This window comes from Oenanthe melanoleuca, chromosome Z (genome assembly GCF_029582105.1).
Source record: "Oenanthe melanoleuca isolate GR-GAL-2019-014 chromosome Z, OMel1.0, whole genome shotgun sequence".
Taxonomy (NCBI): Eukaryota; Metazoa; Chordata; class Aves; order Passeriformes; family Muscicapidae; genus Oenanthe; species Oenanthe melanoleuca.
Genome location: NC_079362.1, coordinates 68,664,575 through 68,679,368, shown reverse-complemented (window position 1 = coordinate 68,679,368; position 14,794 = coordinate 68,664,575). Strand labels below are relative to the sequence as shown.

Here is a 14,794-nt window from a genome sequence, read left to right as displayed (position 1 = left end):
CCTTCTGAAGTAATGGTGTCTTTATAAGTGCACAGTCAAGTGCATCAGTGAGACCTGTATGATATCAACTCAAATGCTATGTGAATCTAAAGTGACTAGCTCTGGAAACGATCTATTTCATGACTAGGTTGCTGCTGATGTGCCTTAGCTAGTTCTGTGGTTAGAGTGTTGTCTGTGGCAGAGGAATTATTTTTCCACTGCATCTTGAAGTTAATGCAGACACCAGGTCAGCATTAGGATTTTAGTACAGGATTGGCAGCAAAAGCAAGATACGTGTATCTTATGTGGGATGACATGAGACTTTATGCAGCTCCAGAGTGATGGGCAAAACTCCTTGGAAGCTGGATGGCAGTTTTGGCTTATTGGGATTTATATGCATAGCCACTCATGTCCTTGGCACAGTAACCTGTATTAACTGGTGCTGCCTTGAGCAAACTTAAGTTTACAAAGTGGGGAGGTTACTTTCTCTAATCAGAAGTTTTTGAAATCCTCTAAAAAAGTTGCTTTTCAGTCTGAGGTAGTAACTAGAAAAAAGAACTTTGAGATAATTAAAAGAAGGCTGTGTAGAGGCTTTGTCCCAAGTTCAGTGGAGAGTGGGCAGTGCTTGCACACAGTGCCATACAGTCTCCAGTGACAGAGGACTGGTGAGGATGTGAAGAATGTATGATTTTACATGTCACCTGGCTTTTTCACTAAAAACAAATCCAGTTGATGACTTAATTGCTGCTCTCACACAGAGGAACTACCAACACAGCAGCTTGTCTGCCAGTGAAGCCTGGGTCTGAAAGTGCAGCTGTTTCATGTGCTGTTTGTTGTCTGCCGTCTGGGCACTGGGACCGGTAAGGCTTGTTCAGCTCCAGTGGTTGACATGCAGCTCTACTGGGTAGTCAGGTGGCTTTGCCCTTGACATCCTTCCTTGGATGGCAAGCTCGGCACTATTTCACCTCCTTTTCTTTCCGTCTTTGAAGCCTTAATGTTTTGTTTATTTCTGAGAACCAGGTGCCAGAACCAGTTTCTGGCTTAGTGGAATAGTTTCAGCCATAATAGCGCTGCTGAGAGAGGTTGGTTCTGAAAAGAACCTGACAAACATTGAGCAGGATGACACGTGCTGCGTGCACCTGGACTTGCCCAGCATGACTCACTTCCCCATGGCCCAGCATCTGCCCACTGTGTTTCACAAAGTCTGGTTGCACGTGAGTGATCTTCATACAGCTTTGGCTTTAGCTTTGTGTAGGATTCCTGTTAGCTGGGGCTGGTTCATCTGTTGATTTCAACATAATGTTGAAAGGGATCTTTGTGCTGCAAAAGGGACTTTCCTAGAGTGCTTGAAATTGGCTCTTGTCCCTAGTCCTGTCAGCAGCAGCAAGGAGAAAATAGCTGAGCTGTGTGATCGTCACCTTCCTTTAATATGTAATGTTTGCAATGGGAACAGTGAGCCCAAGAGCCCTTGACTGGGGAATGATGGCCATGAGTGTTAGATCTGCCCCATCCTGTTGTGCTCTGCTGCCTATGGGGATGTACCAGAGGCCTTTGTGATTTTGAAGAACAGCTGTTGGCCATTTCAGTCTGTAAGCTGGAGAACTTCAGAGACAAAGGGCAACTCTGAGTTTTTGTCATTCATAATGTTACAAGGAGCACTTACAAATAAATTAATTTACTCTAGGAATTATGCTGTGGTGTCCTGAGATAGACCTTGTGATGTATTTCTAATCTAGCAAAAACCCCATGTTATTGAGTATACCATAAGCATCCTGGAGCAGAGTTTTAGCTGACAGCTAATTCTATCTTGAACAACTCTTTTCACAAGGCAGGCCTACTCTGTTAAAAACTGGCTAGGCACTTCTGTGTTTAAACATCTTGGCCGTGTAGGGTTCACATCCAAATTTTACATGTTGTTGCTAAATGTTGTGGGCAGTGGATCGGGCCTGTTCTCATTGGTTTCTTCTGTGTATCCAACATACCTTCCTCATGGTACCATTTATTTTATACCTGTTTTATGCATTGCCCAGTGTGTCTAGATGAGTGCCATGCTGGCTAACAGGCTACATACTCAGTAAGATAGTATCCCTTTTTTAGAGCAGCAGGGATTAAACGGAAGAGGATCAGTGTGGTATTTCAGTAGGAAGAGCTATTCTTAATGCCAAGGGAGGCAGGGTGTGTTTCATGAGGCTGGGACAGAATGGCCCCTAAGTGCTGTGATCTGTAACTCTTGTCTCCCTGATCACCCTGGTTGTGTCTTGGCTGTTTGCAGTATTGGTTTTTTGGTTGGGGTTTTTTTTTTTTTTTCTTTATTTTGCTATTTCAGTTGGCAGACCCTGGACTTAGTTTTTTTGTCTGCTCAATTGGTTTCAAGGCCAAAAAATATGTTTACTTATCTGTCTTGGGAACAGGCTCATCAGGTGTCTGCAATGTGTTCCATAACCTAGAGATAAGACTCTGTAGCTGCATAGATGCACTTTGTGCTACATATACAAAGTTGTTCAAGCTGTTTTGAAATGTTTTTCAGGTTCTAAATGGCTTCTAAGAAGTTGGGATCCGACTCTCATGGTAAGTAAAATTTGGCATCCTTGTCTTTTCAACTGGATGAATCCTAGTATTGCTGCTGACTAATGTCCTAGCCTAGACAGTCCATAGACACTAATCTGTTTAGCCTCTGAGTAGTTTTTTTGTTAGGAATGCAGTGCCTTGGCTTCTTGCATAGTTGCTTGCTGATGCTGTGTTTGCCTGTTCTCTGATTAAACTGAAAATCAGTCTCTGGCTGTTCCCCGTTCCTTCACGGCAGAATGACACATTACCCTTCCCCAACAAACTCCCATTCAAAATCAAACCTGCTCTGGTGTTTGCTGAAGTGGATGTTAGATCTGTAGCATCTTCCTATGGAAGTAACATGAGAAGTTGAATTGAAAGCGAAGCTTTTAATACAACTTTGAATTGTGCTTCATTTTTGCTTAGCCATGAATTTGTCTCCTAAATTGGACTAACTTGGTTCAGAAGGCAGGTGAAGAAGAAACTCTATTTTTCTGTCTTCTACAGAAGAGATTCATAAAGTCATGCACGTGTTTGATATCATAAAAGTTATTTGCCTGTAATGTCCTTATTCTTTAGAAAAGGGGGTGTAATTTGAGTGTTATTAATATTGCTGTGGAGCATTAAAGTTCAGTTCTTTGTATGTAATGTGGCTTCCTCAAATCAGTAATCATGACTTTTCAAGCTATCAAAACTAATGCTTTTAGAAATTCAGCCTTGATCTTTCTGGATAATTTTTCCAGTAAAAGGATTCTGGGGAATTCCATTTTTCCTGGAGTTTTTGTTCAGTCTTGCAAATGTAAAGTTCAAGTACAAAATAAGAAATGCCTCACTTAAATGCGGGGTTAAGGATTAATAAAAATAGCCTATCAAAAATTCATTTTTAGATGGTCTCCTCCTTTGCTGTGGCCCAGTGACCCTGTTGCAAGACAGCTAATTTTTTCATTTGATCGTTGCCAACTATTCAGCAGTTGCTCCTGTGTCAGTAAACAGTCTCTATGAACACTCTGATCTGCTTCTCTTTTATGTCTGTTTTTATTTTTCTGCTCTTCTCAACTACTACACTAGGGCTAGATTTCAGCATATCTTAAATATTACCCAGAACAGTATGGTGTGGTGGAACGTGTTCCTGGCTTCAGAATAACAAAGTCCAAACAAATGGTGCTGTGAGCTGCCTGATTAACTTGTCTGCTCTTTTGTGTACCCTGTGTTCCAAATCACACTGTCACAATATTGTTTGAGGAGTAGCAGGGCAACTTTCTTGTCTTTATTATGTCTTAAGAGATCAGCAGGGCAGTTGGTTTAGACTTCTCCAGGGTTATCTCACTAAGTGAGTTTTGGTTTAGTGTAGAGCATCCATCCCCCTGGCTGCCTTCAACTCCGTGTCTCTGGCAGGCTGATGAAATCAGTCAATATAGTTGATGTATCTCTTGTGATTATTGTTGAACTGCTTATTAGAGGTCAGAGGGCTGTCACTGAATCACAGAATGCTTGAGGCTGGCAGGCATATCTGCAGATTGTCATGTCCAAACCCCTGGCAGGGTCATCTAGAGCAGATTGCTCAGGACCATATTCAGATGAAGATGGGAACACAAGGTATGAGTGGATAGAATGGAATCCCTTTTCCTGCGTGAGTTATGCCAAGTGTGATGCTTCATTATTTCAGTTGGATTTTTGCTGTTGCTATACAATTTCAAAGCTTCTTAACTCTGATTTCTGACAATTATGGAAGTGGTTCGTGTGACCACAGCAACTAAGTTACACATGGTTTCAAAACTGCTTCCCATTCATAACTGCTAACTGTTTTGGTTGTTTGTTTGTTTGTTTTTCTGAAGCGTTTCCATTTTGATGCCAAACAGAAGGACACTTCTATGAGTTACACTGAAGTGGAGAGAAATCCTACTCTTGTAATAGTTTGTTGTCCTAGGAATGCAGTACAGAGCACAGCGCCAGAGGCTGGATGGACAAGTACACTTTTGCTAGACCTATTTCCAGAAATTACTCAGCACGCTTTTAACTGATACAAGGATGAAGTGGCTAACAGACTTACTAAATAACAGTTTGGTAGAAACTTCAGTCCTCTATCTTGAATGTGTGACTGTTGTAACAATGTTTTACATAAAAAAGGTATTATGAAAGTTTTTCTTAGTGCTCTAGAATGTGGCATTTAACAGAATTTGCACCCTTTACTCCTTAGTGTGTTCACTGTGATCTGCTCACAAAAGGAAAAGAATTCTTGGCTCTCTGGATAAGATTTTAGCTTCACCAAGCTAGTACTGTTCTGACTGGGCTGGAACAAATGGAATTCTGTGTACATAGGTCTTTTGCCTCAGACTTTTTGCCATCAAATGTCCTAAACCATTTGAGGTGTTTTTAATATGTGCTTATGGGCTTTTTCTCATAGTTATATACTGGGAAGGAAGTAGGAAGTTGTTATTCCTTAGTCAAGCTTCTGGAATTAAGCTGGCAGCTGTCAATATAGCTAGTCTAGGTGTGCTTAATATTTTTTATTTGCTGTGCAAAACAAGATTGCTGGTATGTAAACAGCAAAGTTTGTGCTTATACCTTCTGTGGCTGGTATGTGCTTCAGGTGTAGTTGTGCAAGGGGAAGTGCCCACTACATATTGCCAATAGGTCTGATAAGAAAAGGATTTGCATGCTGAGCAATTTGGACTTGGAGATCCATGTGGAGTGGTAACTTGTACCTCTCCATGTGGAAAGGTAATCTTGCTGTCCTTGGATCATCTGGCTTAGAGCAGGACTTGTGCCAGTGGGACTGCCAGGCTGTGGTAGCAGCAGTTGGCAGATCTGGTTGCCTCTGACCTGGCCATGATTTACAAATCACTCTGGCTGCAGAGGCTGCCACAGTTATTTCTGTATAAGCAAATGCTTTGGCATATCAGGCTCTCAAACTGCCAGCTCAAGTACGACTTGGATTTGGTGTTGCAAAGAGTGGTAGTGCTGGCCAAGTGAGATGCTGTCTGGATGCTGTTCTTTGCAATGCTTGGATATGTGATTCCCGGTCAGGATCACTGAAAATACTGTTCTACCTGAAGCATTTTTTTTTTCATCCTGGAGGTGCAGGTGGGATGTAAGTTGTTCATCCTGATCATTTCAAACTGTCTTAACAGGACTCTGACCATGCAGTGTGTGCACAGTATGAGAGGTCAAGTAATGACAGCATGTAAGCCTTTAACTGCAAATTGACAGGATGTTCTTGTTTATGAAAGCTGCTCAGCCTCTGGGAGTCTGTGGCTGCCTTGTAGATGAATCAACAGTGAGGCAGTACAAACAGTACTTAAACTGCCATCTGAGTATGAAAATGGGTTAGATAAAAACAGCAAGTCACAGTTGGCTGAGCAAGGGCTTGGTCACTGAACACAGTCTTAGATGTTGCCTCTAATGTCTTCCTGTATCTGTGTCACTCAGGGAGAAGCTACAAGTGAGGCCTAGAGTCACTCCTCAGATTGTTACACATGCCAGAACCTTGCCTGTGGTTCCAAAAGCTTAGAGTAGTGATCCAAGAGACCACTTCCAGTTAATAGAAAAGCTGTTTAGTTTGTATTTTGAGTTTTCTCATACTTCTTCACAATTGCTCAAGGAAAACATACGAAAAATGAATAGTTTGGCTTCTTGGAGATGGTTGAGCTCTAAGTGTTTTTTCCCTTGTGAATTTGCAGGAAAAGTGTCATCCTAGAAAAAAAAAGGCCGGTATAGGGCCTAATAAAGCTAGATTGCCATATTTCAAAAATTGGAGTTGCTGTTCTAAAGAGCCCTGGTATTTCACTGTGTTTTGCTTAAAGTAGAATGGCTTTGGTTCATTGCTTTGCCTTTGTGACTAGTTCTGTCCAACTGCTACTTATATGTCAAAACCTGCATTGTAGTTAGTTATTCTAAAGCTGGGTAATTTTAAAATCTGTTTTGATTATGACAAAAAATGGTGGATCTTTTTATAGAGATCGAATATAGTGTTCAGCAGAATTTCAGCATCCAATTGTGTGTGAATAGTGTTGTTACAAAGGAAACTAAGATAATGATCACATTGATGTAAAAATCTGGTGCATTGTGGTTTTGCATTGAGGGGTTTGCCTTTTGTGATATTTGTTGTATTTTTTTTTTTGTCGTAACAGTTATGGGCTAGAATTTAGGAATTAAACTCTGAGCAAACTCCCTAAACTAAACTGAGATACTGAAGTCCAAACAGCTTCAAACTCCATTTGTGTTGTTATCTGGCATAGATGCTGCAGCAGAGATAAAACAGCTTCCAAATACAGCAATGTGAGCCAGAATTGAAAGCGTGAAAAATTGAAAACGTGTGAGTTGTGGGGTTTTTTTCTTAATACAATTTCTGCTTCTGATTTCAGGGCCTTTCAGTTACCTTGATGATGTCCCATTTAAGATAGGAGACAAATTCAAAACCCCAGCAAAGGTTGGATTACCCATTGGTTTCTGTCTGTCTGATTCTTCTCAGCTTGTCAGAGAAGCCCAGGTAAGTGATATTTTGCCTTCCCTCCCTCTCTTCCCTCATCCCTGGTCTCAACCAGTAGTGCTGAATAGTCCAAGCTGTCACAGTTTGCACACAGTCAGTCTTGTATTTCTAGAAGATCTGTTGGGCTGTATAGAAAAGTAAAATATGATGGGTCATGCAAAAAGCTTTTAATTTTTATTGCTTTAAGAAGCCATTTTCATTTTTAAGTATTTGTTTTAGTCTATGTGCTTCAAAGAAGCACAGTGGTTTTGGGTAGTAGTTGGTTCTAAATGTTACCTTGAAATTTGAATATAATTTTTAAGGGGAAGAATCCTAAGAACTGATACACCTGGGCAATGGCATAATTTTCAGTTCTTATTTTCTGTGTAGTTCTTGTGTGTTCTTCTGTGTAGTTCTTAGTGAGAATTCTTTCTAAGCTGTGGGCCAAACAGGGTACAACTTGGTACATGGATGGCTTCCCTGTCTTGAGGAGCATGTTTCTGATAAAATAATAGTAATAATAAATGTTAGTAGCATAAAATCAATTGCTTTAGCATAACTACTGGAAATCTAATCTCCAAATGCAGGTTGTGATACAGAAAGTATAATTAAATTATGTTTTCTCATTTGGATCTGTGATTTTCTTTGACCAGTCGCAACTGATAATTGCTTTTACTTTGTCTGTGACAGATTACTGTAGATGGTTCTGCTTTTTTCTTGTTGTTGTTTTCTCCCAGCCTTATGTATTACCCTGTTATCCTACTTAATGGCTTTTCACTGATAAACAATTACCTGATTTTCCTCATACCCATATTTCCACTCAGTTAAGCTGATGTGGGACAGCCAAAGGAGATGCTGATGTCTTGTTGCTGTCTTGATTGTGCTGTGTCTCCATTTTAATGCCAAACTGAGGCTCAGCCAGCATAGTGTGCCTGTTGAGAATGCAACACCCTGCACACACTGTGGACTGTGCATCTCACAGTGGAATTTTAACTCTTTTTACAGCTGTAGTGAGCACTGTTAAAAAAAAAAAAAAAAAAAAAAAAAGAAGTGCAGGAAATACAGCTTCCTACCCATTTTTTAGTATGAAAAAATATGTGGATATTTAAAGAGAGCTAGGCATCTCAGAATTTTGCCCTTTACAGCAAAGCCACTGTGTTCAGTACACTGGTAATGAGTAGATGTCTCCCTGTGCTGATCTGGCCTTAAAGGACCTGATGTTAAATGGGAAAAGCTTTTGAAATCCTATCACTACAGCAAGTAACTACAGCAAAGTAGTATCCTCTTTGGCTGGTGAGGTACTGCACTGGAGTGGGAGTGAAAATACTGCCTTAAACCAAAGGGTCTAACACTAATATCAAGTCCCTTAGGAATCTTCTAGGGGAAACTGAGTAATACTGTACTGGCCTTTGAATGCAGAAATACTCTGCTGAATGACTTGTGGAACTTGTGGACCACGGATAGTTTGGAGGTGCCAGATCAGGATGTGATTATTCATCTAAGAGCTCATTAGACTTCCCCTTGCTGCTTCCCTTGTCCTGGGGGAAGAAGGTGGGAGTGCTGTGAAACTGATCTTGGGATGATGAGCAGTTCTAAAGCACAGCTAAATGTAGGAAGGAGGCAGAATACAGTATTTTAATTCAGGTTACAGCCAGATTTTGCAGTTAGTGGCAAAATTAAGTACTTCAGGTATCTGCCAACTTTGTCAATCCTCAGGCTGTGAAAAAAATCTTGCTGTTCCAGGTGTTCTTCTCTTCATGTTAGTTTGTTGGTGTTAGAAGTAGCAGCTATTATCCTTATAACTTATAGTTTTGGGTTTTTTTTACTTTCCCTTCTCTCCTTTCCCCTCCACCCCCATCCAGTATGACTTCTCACTGGAAAAGAAAACAATTGAGTGGGCTGAAGACATCAAAAAAATTCAGGCTGCCCAGAGAGAAGCTGAACGCAAGGCAGAAGCAGCTCTAGCAAACTCAAAAGCAGCTCCAGAGGACAGCACCAAGACGGGGTTCTCAGAGGGACCTTGCCCTGAAGCCATGCCTCCTCCTATTAACCCCATCCTCGCTAGCCTGCAGCACAATAGCATTCTGACTCCTACCCCAGCCAACAGCAGCTCTGTGAGGCAAAAGGTCCTCAGTCCACCTCGACCAAAGGCAGATTTCAACCCAGCTGATTTTGAATGTGAAGAAGACCCATTTGACAAACTGGAATTAAAAACTATTGATGATAAGGAGGAATTAAAAAATATCCTCGAAATTCACGTTGGTACTACTGGGCCAATTGTTGCCCAGCTGTTAGATAATACTTTGCCTAAAGGAGGGTCTGAGTCTGTGTTGCAAGACAAGGAAGTTCTGGCATCCATAGAAAGGGCCACATTGGACTTCAAACCCCTTCACAAACCCAATGGCTTTATCACTTTACCACAGTTGGGAAACTGTGAAAAGATGTCCTTGTCTTCCAAAGTGTCCCTTTCCCCCATCACTTCAGTGAGCAATATCAAATCCCTGTCATTCCCTAAGCTTGACTCCGATGAGGGGGATCAGAAATCATCAAAGCTCACAAGCACTTTCCACAGCACTACCTGTCTCCGCAACGGCACTTTGCTTAGCTCTTTGCAGACCTGTGCTCAGAGTAAAGCCAGCGAACTGAATGGACACCATGTGCTTGGTCTTTCCGCTCTAAATGAGGACAGTGGCAGGGAGACATTATCCTCTTCATCCAGGCTGTCTTCCATGGCTGTTTCGACTGTTTGTACAGAAGAGGAATCATCTCAAAACACATCAACTACGGTAAACATGGAGTGGAACTGGGGTTGCTGGTGAGAGGTGGAGGTGCAGAGGCAGCTATTGCCTCTAAATTGCTCTGTTGCTTTGGTTATAACTTCATTTACTAGGAGTGAGTTGTACAGCCTCTTAATTTAAGTGGCATATTGACCAATCCAGCAGGTCTCTGTAGTGGTAGTTCTGATCCTCAGGTTATTACCCTGCATTTCCCCCCAAATTTGATGTTTTTGGACCAATTCCAGTAATTGATTCTTTCAGCTTTTCAATTCTCATTTGTTGTTGATAATTGCACACCATTGAGCTAGGCATATAGGGCATTTTCTGTGTACAGTCCTGCATTTTGTCCTACCCAGATGAGAGACATCAGATTTTGAAGTGCTGTTAGACTTTGAACCAGATATCTTCTGGTTTTCTTCCTTGGTATGCTTGTTTATTTTCTGGAAATAATGGGAGATGCAGGCTTCTCAAGGAATAGAAGTAGAAGTAGGTTAAAACACACTGATGTACTGTGTCATTCAGGGAAGAAAAAAGTGCTTGCGGTTGACCTGCAGTGAAGTAAGCCTATTTTTTTTTTTTTTAATTTTTGTTTCAATTTTCTTCCTGAGATCGTTTAAATACTTAGTCTTTAACAGGAAAAATAACTACAGTGATGTGAAATCTTGTATTTGCCCTTTCTTGTGAAGGAGAATGAAGTCATTGCTTAGTGGAGACTAAAACCAGCCTTGAACATCATCTTGTGTTTTTAACAATACAGTTGGTCACCATACAGCTCTGCAATTGACTCTTCATTTCCTCAATCTGGTTGCAAGTTCTAAAATTACTTTGAGGACAGTGACTTCACATCAGGTGTTGATTTTGTCTCTTTGTGAATAAGAACAGAGATTAGAGTAAGCTTATGGTTTTTTTTTCCATGAAGAACCTCAGATCTGGACACCAGTACTCATGAAGCCTAGTGAAAGCTGTATAGTCAGATCCTCTAGCTTGTTCTAAAATAATATGTTTTTTTTTTTTTTTCTCTGTCCAATATAAGCAGTGTTTCAGTGATTCTGTGGCTTTACTGGCATACTGTAGGTTTTTGTGTGACACCATGTGCTCTGAAACAAGTGATGCTGCTTCTCCCCTTTTTCTCCTGCCTCTTTTCAGGGTTAGGTAAATGCAGTTGTAATTGTGAGGTATAATATTCTGGGAAATAGTGTATCTGACAGAGCACAGCAGAGCAGGTGTTTGTTGATGACTGGAACAAATTCAATACTGTTAACTTTGGCAGGAGCAGCAGTGTGCTGAGCACCTGCTCACTGCTGCAGGTCACAGGTGTGAGAAGGGCCTGTATGACCACAGTTAGGGAACACATAGCATCTCTAGGGAGGAAAGATCACTTACAACTAGATGGATTTGCATTAAGATGCTTAAATTTGCACTCACTATTCAAATCGCCCTGCTGAATTAAATTTTTATAGAGACCAAGAGGGAAACTGTATTCTTGACAGTGCTGTAAGGGAAGATGCATACTGGAAAAAAAAGTAGACTTACTAGGAGAAGTAATAAAATTAATTCATTAAAAAAACTATTTATACTTTGGGAGTAGGTAACCAAGAAATAATTACGCTGACAGAACTTAGTTCTTTGTGTTTAAATTCCAAGACTTCAGATTATACTTGTTTTGTGTCCACAGTATAGTTCCACTGGAAAATGATGGTTGATATGCTAGAAATTTAAGTAAATGCAACAAAATAATTTAAATAAATGTAACAAAAAAATCTCAGAGTATGAAAACAGTGGAAAGAAATCACAGTCATCTCTGTGGCTGGGAGCAGAAGGCTCATATCACCATATGTATGCCATAATGCTTTTTTTTTTCCCCCCCTCACAAGATTAGAAATTGTGACTGGATTTGCAGTTGCCATGGGAGATTTTGCTTTACTGCTGAATTGGGTCTAGAAATCTTTGGATGGAAATAAGTCTGTATTTTCTCTGAGGGTGCATAAGTTCTGTGGTGGTCCCTTCTCACTTTCATTTTTTTCTTGAATCTCAGTACATTGGTTATTGCAGCTTTAGCAGAGGTAGAAATGATTAATGAAGACAGCAGGTTGAAATTTAACTCAAGTAGATTGAGTTAGGAGCAGTTGGCTTCCCCAGAGTGTTGAATCTCTGGTGTCACAGTTTTGGTTTTCCTGGCTGTAGTGTCAATAATGAAGCATCATCCTTCAGTGTGATAACCCACTAGCTGATTTCAGGGCTGTTTTCCCTGTTTCAATGTATCTTATATTCCAGTGCTTTTTATCCTTGAAAAAGTGTCTGGAGAGAGGATGTGTGTGAGGAACACACCATGAGAAGAGGTTCTTGGATACCCTAGTGCATCAGAATGGATATGATGTCTCAGGGCTGGTTTTCTAGAAGAGAAATTGTTACCCTGGAAGATATTTAGGAATGTATCACAAAACCTCCTTGGTGGTGATTTGGGATCTTTTTGTAAATAACTTTCTCAAAATCCTAATAGATCTTTTCAGATTTGGTTTTCTATAGAGGGTTTTTTGTTGCTCAGTTTGGGCACTAAGAACACCTTTCTGAAGGATGTGTACAAGCTTTCAAGCAATGTGCTGGCATAATGAGAATTAAGAAATGCTGAAAACTCTGGCTTTTGTTCCACAGTGATTTCTTGCAGTCTGTTTAAAATGCAGGAGTTCTAAATGTATTGAACTGAAACATGCAGCTGTGGTGAGGTCAAGGCTTGACTTTGCACTGCTGTTAACTTGGGCTAGGTTGTACAAAGTGGTGGGGGAGTTCTGCAGAAGCAGATCTGGTGCACAGCAGGGGACATGACCCAGCCTTGCTGGTGTGCTGGGAATGGGACAAGTGCTAGGTAGAAAACTCATATGCTCTTTGGAGCCAGTGTGGCATGTTGTTCCTGTGTGGTGAATGGAGTTCGGTGCTTTGGGAATAGGAAAGAGGTGTATTTTTCTCTTACCCCTTCATGTAGTTAGAAAGTCCAGAGAAGTCTATAGGCAATGCCTTCAAAATTCATCACTGATATTCAGACAGTGTAGAGTTGGTCAGGAGCTGAACTGTGTGAACATGCAGCTGTTACAGTGACAGAATAAACAATCTTATAATTATTGTGGGGGTACACACATCCTTCTTGGGGTATAATCCAAATGCTGAGTGCTGAGAGGAGGAATTACCTTGATAATTCTATAGCTACAGGCATTGGGTAATGTCAGCATCTCATGTGGAAGCCTGATCAGACCCTAAAGTCTCCCATCCTGTGGTAGAATCTCCTATAAAACTCTCCTACCCCAGCTGTGGCAAATTCTGGTGACTGGTGCATGATGTTTATACTTGTTTTATTTGTGTGTTGTCCAGCAGGTACACCCAGACTACCAGGAAACAGAAGTCCCTGTGGTAAGTTTTCAAATACACCTGTGAGCTTGCTTTCATTTGATCATGTTTATGGTAATCTTGATAAGTGGTGTTCCTTTGAGTACAAAAAACCATAGGTGATGAGTAAACCTGAGGTGAAGGAAGCAACCTGCGCTTCCTTTGAGGTGCAGGGTTTGACTATATCCCAGCCTTCACTGTTGCAGGGCTTGGGTGTTCAAAGCATTTGTCACAGCAGCAGGAGAGGGTTCATTGTGGAGGATCTGGGTTTTTGATTGTTGCTTTCATGGTTTAAAGAGTATGGTGAGAATCAAGCTACTTGGTTTCATCCTCACAGTGGATAACTTCCCTAGATCACTCTGGAAAACCTTTTGGATTAATTGCATGGGGTATGCTGGTTCTGGCACTAGGCAGAAACAGGATGTGGGGATGCAGGAGATGACCTTCACCTCAGCCTCTGGGTTTTCCCCCTTAGGTAACACACCAAAACTTTGCAGTGTCTAAAGTGCCCAATAACAGCAGCTGCATGAAGCGGCCGGGCAGTCTGGCGGCCGAGCTGCAGCAGGGCCTCTCCCCCAGCGAGAGGCACTGCGTGGAGACCGTGGTCAACATGGGCTACTCACCGGAGAACGTCCTGAAAGCCATGAAGAAGAAGGGACAAAACATAGACCAGGTAAGAGCTCATGCAGTGCAAAGAAATGCTTGATGGGATGCTGGTTCTGCTGGGAAGCCATCTTGGGTTTGTAAAATGCATGGGGGAAACACTGTTACTCTAATAGGGGGTTGCAACCTAAACCTTGTGTTTATTTCTGGTGAGAGACTGCTAGAGTCAGCCACACCTGCAGGCACTGGGTTAGAGCCATGCTGAGTTTGGGATGAGCCCTTTGCTCTGTGTGAAACTGGGGGGAGAGATTCTGAGTCTCCCCAGTAGCCACAAACACATCCGAAGGAAGGTTAGCATGGCTCTGTGCCATGTTTAGAGCCATATGACAGAAATCCAGCAAATTTCCTTTGTACTTAGCATGAGGGTTTACAATGCTGACATCTCTGCTTGTAGAGAGATTGCCCCTGCAGGCCTAAGACAGCTCTGAAAGGCTCCTGCAAGGCCCCACTGACCGACTTCTGTGCACCCTGTGCTGCTCCTTCCTGCTTGAGAGCTGCCTCCAATGCCTGCTCAAACCAGGTCACTGGGCACAAAGTGCTGCTGGGCAAAGCATGGCTCTGCTTCACACAAACACTTCAGAGTGGCAGAAGGTGGCCCAACCTCCCATGTTGGCCCTCAGCAGGCTGTGTACTGCACAGGGCATGTCTCAGGGAGTCCTGCTTGTGGCACTAATCTGCTGGCCCTCTCCCTATACACGGAGAGTGGCTTAAGCTCTGCATTGGAGTGAACTGTTGTATCAAATGGAGAAAAGGTCCCTTAAGAGGGCGGTTTTAAATCTTGCTCTGCTTGCAAGCTCTGTTCTTCTGCATACCTAGCATTGCCTACCTGACCCTTCTCCTTAAAGCTGAGGATGGATAAGAAATTAGGCAGCAGTTTCTGTGTGAAGCTCACTTGCCATTATGCCGAGTTGATCTTCAAAGGCTGGCTGCTTTCAGATTGCATCAGCTCTTGTGGCTGTCTGAGAGGAAGCTAAAAGCAGAC

General features: G+C 41.9%; 1 protein-coding gene across 3 annotated transcripts in view; it reads left to right on the top strand.

Annotated features, from left to right (window-relative positions):
* Positions 1-14,794, top strand: part of UBAP1 (ubiquitin associated protein 1) — a 33,604-nt gene that overhangs the window by 14,774 nt on the left and 4,036 nt on the right. For 2 of the 3 annotated variants that reach the window (XM_056513866.1, XM_056513867.1), the window contains 5 exons: positions 2,507-2,547; positions 6,891-7,015; positions 8,857-9,780; positions 13,135-13,173; positions 13,625-13,822. In XM_056513866.1, the coding sequence (XP_056369841.1) occupies positions 2,514-2,547; positions 6,891-7,015; positions 8,857-9,780; positions 13,135-13,173; positions 13,625-13,822 (1,320 nt within the window). In that variant the 5' untranslated portion in view covers positions 2,507-2,513. The remainder of the gene's footprint in view (positions 1-2,506; positions 2,548-6,890; positions 7,016-8,856; positions 9,781-13,134; positions 13,174-13,624; positions 13,823-14,794) is intronic. The other variant, XM_056513868.1, reaches the window with a different exon arrangement.